This window comes from Chiloscyllium plagiosum, chromosome 34 (assembly GCF_004010195.1).
Source record: "Chiloscyllium plagiosum isolate BGI_BamShark_2017 chromosome 34, ASM401019v2, whole genome shotgun sequence".
NCBI classification, from domain to species: Eukaryota; Metazoa; Chordata; class Chondrichthyes; order Orectolobiformes; family Hemiscylliidae; genus Chiloscyllium; species Chiloscyllium plagiosum.
In genome coordinates this window covers 15,413,225-15,422,226 of record NC_057743.1, presented here as the reverse complement: position 1 = coordinate 15,422,226, position 9,002 = coordinate 15,413,225, and the positions used below count along the sequence as shown (strand labels likewise).

The window sequence follows — 9,002 nt, the reverse complement described above, 5'->3', positions numbered from 1 at the left end:
CCAGTGATGAGAAATTGCAAAGGTGGGATGAGCAAGTGATTTGCAACAAACAAATCATGGGCAAGCTTTGTGGGGAATGGGACAAAGGGGCAAACGTGAAAGGGTAAGGAATGTCCCCAGAGATAAAATTTTGTGACAATTTAAGATGGGATGGGTATCATAGGATGTCTAATAAGCGTGGCTTAATTTTGGGAGAGGCAGGGAGCCATAAGATTTTTGGGCACAAGAATGTGAAGTTTTTTTTTCGGGGGGGGTGGGGGCAGCAGGGATGAAATGAATGGACGGGTGTTTACAAGGCAAGTAATGCTGTGTTGTGGACTGTTGTTGGGAAAGAGTTTTGAAAGATTGGTTTGTGGCAAAACGTTTGTGGAGATATTTGCTAGGAAAAGGTTGAGTCACTGCTGTAAAGCAAATGGTGAAGATATAACAGGCCTAAAGAAGAACAGGGCCTTATTCAAACATCGTAGTAGTAAATGAAGAAATGGCAAATGTTATAAAAGCAACAGTTGATCAATTTAGGGAGTAGGGAACTGGGTACGGTATGTTGTAGGAAAGAATAGTAAAATATGGGTGACCATGTAGATAGAGATTGGAGATGTTCGCCAGGAAATAAGGTAGGTAATGAGAGCCAGGCCCAAACATTGAAGGCACAATGCACTCGGTTGGACACCAACAGTGGTAGTTTTAACGTGTAGTTAAAACAAAATGCTGGAAATAATCCATGGTAACATCTGGAGAAAGATTAATGGTTCAGTTAAGATTTCTAAACTGGCTGCAGCTTTGTTGCTCAGTGGTAAAAAGCTAACGGTTATTGATTTTTGCAAGTGACTGATTTCCCCCCCTCCCCTCTGTGAGGGGGAAACTAAGGAGCAACCTATTTTTCACAAAAGCGAAATACCATGCTGACAATCTGTAAAAACAAAATTGCTGGAAAAACTCAGTAGGCCTGACGGCATATGTGGAGAAGAAACTGTTAGTATTTGGAGTCAAGTATGACCTATTTTTGTTTTGCAAAGGACTCCTGTTTAGATTAAAATATTAACTCTTATTTCTGTCTCCAGACCTACTGAGGCTTTTTCCCAGCATTATCATCCACAGACTTCTACCAAGGTTACTGCTTAGACACCTCTGACTTTTCTCTCCTGAGCTGAAGCATTCAGTTACTAAGAGTACAGCTGCTTAATTGGATAACCCAACAGTGATTGGGATTGAATGAAGCCAATCCAATTCAATATAACTGAGCTATTGATGATGTATGAGCCATCAGTTCTAAATCCGCAGTCACTCTATTGATTTGTTATCTAATTGAGCATCTTCCTTTAATCGTTTTTAAGGGAAGAGTCGAGTGACCGACAAGTAGGTCTGATAACATTGGTTTTTTTTTGTGAATTAATATTCTTAAAACTAAAAGTATTTTTGCTTTTAAACTGGTTGCATGATTGCACAATTTTACAGCTTAAAGAATAAAGCTTTGGTTTAGCTGAAAATTACTTTCGACCCTTTGAAAGCTAGGCAGTTGCCATGAATGGATTAGCCTGCTGAACTACACGCTGTTTAAAGGTATGGGGCAGTGCTTTTGTGGTTTGCACAGCCTTAGGATTGTAAGAATAGCAGCCTATGGTTTTCTTTTAGACTAATTGACATACATGATATAAGCCCAGCTCCCATTTGTGCATAAAATATTCAATGAATGAAAGATGAACAAAAAAGAAACCAAGCCAATAACGCAAAATGTTTTTATTGACTTGGCATAGATGAGTTGGACTGAAGGGTCTGTTTCCATGCTGTATGACTTGTAGTAAAATGTGCCTCTTTGTGACTCTCTTCAATTGTTCGCCATTATCTGAGGAATAAAACACAGTTGTAAGTTTTGGGCAGATTATAGCAAGATCCAGTTATTTCACTGAGCAATATGCTTAGGAGTGTGGGATGGCCACAGATACTGTGACCCAGGCTTAATGCTGACTGTGTCACTGAGGTGGATTGAGAGTTTGGATATTCATCTTGTCAGTAAAACAATTTGGAAAGCAAATGCTTGCAAACTTTTACCGTTTAGTTACTGCTAATTATCAGAAACTGCTTAAAAGTGCATTATTTCAAGGAATGGAAGGTTTGTGGGGGGTGGAGGTTGGATAATCCCAAGATTTCTGATCCTGATTAAGTGATGCCAGTTGAAAGTAATTTGGGTCGTCGATGGATGAAAGTAGTATATGGCTTGGTCTTAATTTGCTTTGTGGTTGAACAGACTATTGTTGTTCATTGTCCAGGCCATTTGGGACTTGGGAAAGGTACAAGTGGTTACTGTTTTTGTGATAATATTCTCCAATAAAAGTGCTTTACACCAGAAGATAAAATAAATGACACTAAATCTGACTTATTAAAAAATTGATTTATAATTTGAAGCATCAGATAGGCGAATAGTTAACTCAAGCCTATGAGAAGAGTTAGGTCATCCAGCCCCTCAAGTTGTTCCATCAATGAAATAATAGAATAAAGTGTGGAAGCAGGCCATTTGGCCCATCGATAATCCAAAGAGCATCATGCTCACATCCATACTATCCCTGAACACTGGACAATTTGGCATAGCCGATCCACCTAACCGACAGGTCTTGGACTGTCGGAGAAAACTGGAGGCAACCCATGCAGACACGGGGAGAATTCCTCACATTCACTGCTTTGAGTAGAAACTTGTTGGGCTAACTGGCCTGTCTCCACACTGTAGGGATTCTACAATTCTATGGAAAACTTCCTTATACTGAGATAATGCCCCCTGGTTCTAGATCCTTGCAGCAAAGTGCTCTCAGCTTTTACCATTATGAGCCCATTAAGAATTTTATACATTTTCAATAAAAATATCTTCTCATTCTTCTAAATTCCAATGAGTACAGGCTCAATCATGCAATCTGTTATAAGAAAATCCTTCTATACAGGGTATCAGCTGAGATAGCCTTCTCTATTTTGTCTCCATTGTCAGTATATCTCCCCTTTTTAAAAAGGGGACAATTTATTTACAGTATTTCAGGTATTTACTGCCTTGTATTATTATTAAAGCTTTTGTTTTCCTCCATTTCCTTTTGAGATAAGAGCCAATATCCCACTTGCTTTCCCTATTACTTGCTGAAAACCAAGATTTATGCTTCAGCATTCTGCAGTCTTTCTCTCTATTTAAATAATATTCACTCTTCTTCCGGTTAGTACATTGTATTTTATTTTTCCACATTATGTTCTGTTTACCAAGCTTTTTTTTGGTCCATACATGTAACCTGTCTCCATCCTGATATGTCGCCCTTACTGCTCGCATTATCCTAATTTTGCATCAACTGTGAAATTTAATTATTTACACTTCAGCTGTTAATATTGATTATACAATACATGTGCTTCCTAACACTAGTGGCTGCCTTCCTCCCAAAGCAGTTACCTTGCTCTCTGCTAATTTAGCATGGGAAGGTAGGAACAGGAGTAGGCCATTCAGCCCATCGAGCTTGCTCCACATTCGTTAAGATAATGGCTGACCTGGGACCTAACTCCATATACGTGCCTTGGGTTTATTATCCCTTGATACCTTTTTGTTTAATAAAAAATGTCTATCTCAGATTTAAATTTAACAATTAAATTTGCATTGACTTAATATTTGAGGAAGATAGTTCCAAGCGTCCACTTCTTTGAATGTAGAAGTGCTTTCTAACATCTCTCCTGAATGGCCTGGCCTTACTTGGACTACTTGAATCTTCAACCAGTGAAAGTAGTTACTTTTTATCTACCCTGTCTTTCCCTATTAATAACCTGAAGCCCTTACCAGATCACTCCTTACCACACTCAGTATTGAATAGTGGGAGAAAAAGTATCAGCAGAAAGCCTAAATGCCCTTGTGTTTATATTAGATATTAAATCTGACAAATACAACAATGTTAATTGTAACATGTCTGCATCGAGAACATATGCCTAATCCTTATCTCTAACGTACCTGAGCGATCCAGTCATTGTAGGCAGAAACACGAGTGAAGACAGTGGGCTTCTTCTTGGCATTGCAACCCAAACTGGATACAAAGCTGGCAATGCCATGGATTTCCCAGGTTCCATCAGTAGCTTGGCAGTTCAGAGGTCCACCAGAATCCCCCTGTGCAGAAAGACAAACTTTCTTCATGAAAAGTCACACCTGAAGTCACGTGTCTGTTGGCTACTGGAATGCTGTGAGAAATTTAATTCTGCAAGGATCAAAAAAAGAACGTAGAATTCTCAGGAAACTTGGGTATGGCGGCCTGTCTGGAGAGAGTCAACCTTTCAAAATCTGCTATGACATCTTCTTCAGAAGTTTTGAATGAAATTCAAATTTGGTGTTGTTACAAACCATATCCCAGAGTAACTTGAGTGAAATTTTAACTTTGTAATGTTTGAGTAGGGAAATACCATTAAAATAAAACAATACTTCCTCACATATAATGTCAAACTATCTACAGCCATCCAACAATTGACCAGTGTATTCTGCTGAGGCAGGGGTGGATAAAGAGTAGGGAAGGGATAATAAAGATGTAGTGCTAAACATTGAGGCTGCTATTTCCAGCACAGGTACAATGGATTGAATGATTTGGAGGTGCTGGTATTGGACTGGGGTGGGCAAAGTTTAAAAATAACAACACCAGGTTAGAGTCCAACAGGTTTATTTGGAAGCACTAGCTTTCGGACCGCTGCTCCTTCAGGTGGTTGTGGAGCGTAAGATCATAAGACACAGAATTTATAGCAAACGTTTACAATGTGATGCAATTGAAATGATATGTTGAAAAAGACCTTGGGTAGTTTAAATCTCTCCTCTTTTAGAATGACCATGTTGGTTTCCGTTCTTTCTTATGTGAATAACATTTTCAAATAAACTTTAACAAAAGGTGCCATGTAAGCTCAGATAATGCATTGAAGGTGTGAGGCCAAAGTCTGTCTGTGTCCCAATGTTCAGACTGATTCTATTTCTTAAAGGGATTTACAGAATCTTACATGGATTGAATGGCCTCACCCAATGCTGTAGTATTGTGTTTCTGTAACAGACATCACAATTTAAGAAAGGCTATTTTGATTCCTCCCTCAATGTGTTCACAGTTTCAATGGAATAAACATTGATAGTGTATTTTTGTTTCTAATCATTGAGACTAACACATTTTAAAGTTCTCTACTCTAGCTCTTGTTTCTCTGGGTTGTAGACCTATCATACTAATTACTTCAGTGGGCCTTCCTCTTCTACAGTCCTGTTTTGAAACCCAAGCTGCTTGCTTTCTTTTTTTTTGGTTTTTCACGTTTGTTTCTATCTTGAATTGTGTTCTGTCTGAGTTTGTTTAAAGTTAAGAGTTGTCGTTTTAAATTTTTCATTTGTGTGGTTGTAAATTATTTCCCAAATTACTCACATTACATCCAGCAACAATGCCATCTCCACCAGCACAGACCATTGTCTTTCTCACAGCAAATCCCCACCAGTCTAGTTTGGAGCAAGTTGCATGATCTACAACTGGCATAAGGGCCTGCTGAAGATTGTCAGCGATAGGGCCATTTGCTGTAACGAAAATCAAATTGAGGTTGTTGAAGTTGGCTGTCTTGGTAAAAGAAAATTTCATTCGTCTCCCCTTGTTCCCCGAAGATTATCCAGTACCTTACTCAAGTTGCTGTTATTCATTCTGGAAGTGTTTAAACATAGGCTGATAGACCTCATACAGTGTAGAAAACGCCCTTTGGCCCATCAAATGGGCAGCACAGTGGTTAGTACTGCTACCTCACCGCTAGAGACCCGGGTTCAATTCCTGCCTCAGGAACTGTCGGTGTGGAGTTTGCACATTCTCCCCATGTCTGCGTGGGTTTCCTCTGGGTGCTCCGGTTTAATGTGCAGGTTAGGTGAATTGGCCATGCTAAATTGCCCGTAGTGTTAGGTGAAGGGGTAAAGGTCAGGGAATGGGTCTGGGTGTTTTGCTCTTCAGAGGGTCAGTGTGGACTTGTTGGGCCGAAGGGCCTGTTTCCACACTGGAAACCTAATCTAACCAAATATACCAACCTCCTATACTAGTTCCAATTTCCAGCATTTGGCCCATAGCCTTGAATGACATGAGATTCTAAGTGGTCATCTGCATACCTTTTTAAGGTTGAAGTTACCCATGTCTATTGTCTTCCAAGGAAATACATTCCAGATTTCCACCACCCTCTGGGTGAGGGAGAAAACGTTTCTGATGAACCTCCTGCCCTTTACTTTAAAATTATGTCCACTTGTTATTGACCCTTCAAAGGAGAACAACTGTTTTCCATCTGTCATGTCCATCTCCCTCATAATCAAATACGCCTCTATCAATATTCTGCCACCCCCCACCCCCCCAGCCTTATTTGCTTAAAAAAAAGTCTTGCCTCACTTTATTGCAAAAATGTTCCAACCCAATTTACTTTTTGATGAATCTCCTCTGCACCCATCTAGTGCAGTTTCGTCCTTCCTGTAGAGCAGTGACCAGAATTGCATACACTACTCCCAGCTGTGATCTAACCAGAGCTGAACTTAAATCTTCTGTCAAGTTGAGCAGCGATTTCTTGTCATTACAATCTAATGCACTAGATTGTATTCACAAGTTTGACAATCTCCTTGTAGTCATTGAGATAATCATTGATTTTTAGGCTATGTAGAGCCAGGATATATAACAGGCACATATTGAGAAAAGGCTATCACCCCCTTCTAAGATCTGGAAAAGAGATAAATGATCTAGAAATGTATGCTGGATTTTTAAAGACTATTCTGGAGAAATCAGATGTCAAAATGTACAAAGAAAACATTTTGAATGCTACTCACTGTAGAGACGCCCCCATCCTGTTACGTAGCAGGAATAGTTGTTGGGGAGTATTGTATTAGAGGCAGGAATGCATCCCAGCTCTATTGTGTTGCTCAGAGCCACAGGACTGGAAATCTTCATGAGTGCAATGTCATACCTGTTGAGGTAAGAATGAAAAGTTGCAGATCAATACAGGGTTTAGCAATAGGATACAAAGATGCCACTTGTAAGAGTATTACTTGTGTGGAAGCTTCCAATACACTTTTTGCAAAAGATTGGTCTAACCAGAGACTTTCAAGGACTTTGGTTTCCTGGAATAGCATACGGTGAAAAGTTTACTCAGTTTAATATAGGGAATGTATTGTGTAGCACTGGAATTACTGCATGAAACAAAGTTACCTAAAAGATGATATTCCAATTGCCCTTACAGTTTGTAAACTAAACTGAAGTTCTTGGTAATGATACATGCTGCTTGTGTCTGGGTGACAGCATGTGGGAATTCCCACAATAAAATGATAATATATAGAAACATTGCTTAAACTCCTAAATGATGAATGTTAAAGATGCTCTGAAATTGCTGGCAAGACTGCTTTTTCTCCACAGATGCAGTCAGACCTGTTGGATTTTTTTCCAACAATTTCTGATTTCTAGCATCCTCAGTTCTTTTTGCTTTTTTGTTTAATGATGAAAGTCCTCTTAGTTTGAAAAACCAGAAGAACTGTCGATGCTGGAAATCAGAAACAAAAACAGAAATTACTGGAAAAGCTCAGCAGGTCTGGCAGCATCTGTAGAGAGTAATTAGAATTAAATGGTTTGGGTCCAGTGACCCTTCGTCAGCGCTGTTGGTGGCTAGGAAAACAGTTTTGTTTAATGCAGAAGATGGGGAAAGGGGGTAAGAAGTAAATGATTGATAAGTGGAGATAGAGCCCAAGAGAGAGGGAATAGTTGAACAGACAAAGGAGTGGTAATGGTCAGCCTGGGAGAATGAATAGATGCTAATGGGGACTATTAGTATGTAACAATGGACTGTATGTAGTAATAGACCATGTGATAACCGGGGTGGGGGGTGTTTGGGAGGCTGGTGTAAAGTAGTGGAAGAAGTTGCCCCTAGCCCTGAAGTTGTTGGAACTCCATATCGACTCCAGAAGGCTGTAGAGTTCCCAAGTAGAAAATGATGCGCTGTTCTTTCAGCTTGCCCTGAGCTGGAACACTGCAGCATGCCTGAGACAGATGTTGGCAAGGGAACATGGTGGTGAGTTGAAATCAGAGGTAACTGGAAGCTCAGGCTCTTTGCAGGCAGAGCAAAGAGTGTTCTGTGAAGCAGTCACCCAGTCTACATTCAGCGCAAGCTGGATGAACCTCCTTTTCTATTCGGGAACCCTACAGTCTTCTGAACTCTATATATGAGTTCAACAATTTTAGGGCTTGAAATACCTTCTGTCATGTCATTATCCTAACCCTGACACACCAGGCCTTGTTATTACATGGTCCGCTATCTCACACTACTAATTTTTAGGCACTAATAGTCCCCATTAGTTGCTATTCCTTCTCCTAGCCTGACCATTGCCTACTCCTTTTATTCAACTGTTCTTCTTTCTTTGGGCTCCCTCCTTCGCCCTGTTTTCTGCATAAAAAAACATTTTTCTTTCTACCATCAGTTTTAAAGAAGAGTCTCTGGACCCAAAACATTTATCTCCACAGATGGTGCTAGATATTCTCACTTTTTCCAGTAATTTCTGTTTTTGTGTGCTCTTGGTCTGGATGCCATATTGCTATTGTCCCTTGCAGGACTATACCCTCAAAGGTTGTGAGAAGATTTGTAGCCCGGGTGCTCATTGTGGTTCTGTTCGCCAAGCTGGGAATTTGTGTTGCAGACATTTCGTCCCCTGTCTAGGTGACATCCTCAGTGCTTGGGAGCCTCCTGTGAAGCGCTTCTGTGATCTTTCTTCCGGCATTTGTAGTGGTTTGAATCTGCCGCTTCCGGTTGTCCGTTCCAGCTGTCCGTTGCAGTGGTCAGTATATTGAGTCCAGGTCGATGTGCTTATTGATTGAATCTGTGGATGAGTGCAATGCCTCTAGGAATCCCCGGGCTGTTCTCTATTTGGCTTGTCCTATAATAGTAGTGCTGTCCCAGTCAAATTCATGTTGCTTGTCATCTGCATGTGTGGCTACTAAGGATAGCTGGTCGTGTCGTTTCGTGGCTAGTTGGTGTTCATG

The 9,002-nt window shown here is 40.3% G+C and overlaps 1 protein-coding gene across 1 annotated transcript in view; it reads right to left on the bottom strand.

Annotated features, from left to right (window-relative positions):
* Positions 1-1,534: 1,534 nt before the first annotated feature.
* The window catches only part of LOC122540232 (chymotrypsin-like elastase family member 2A), a 23,420-nt gene continuing 15,952 nt past the window's right edge, over positions 1,535-9,002 (bottom strand). Inside the window, exons 5-8 of the mRNA XM_043675637.1 lie at positions 6,806-6,942; positions 5,391-5,536; positions 3,965-4,117; positions 1,535-1,843 (exon numbers count right to left, since the gene is read on the bottom strand). Of these exons, the coding sequence (XP_043531572.1) occupies positions 1,826-1,843; positions 3,965-4,117; positions 5,391-5,536; positions 6,806-6,942 (454 nt within the window). The 3' untranslated portion in view covers positions 1,535-1,825. The remainder of the gene's footprint in view (positions 1,844-3,964; positions 4,118-5,390; positions 5,537-6,805; positions 6,943-9,002) is intronic.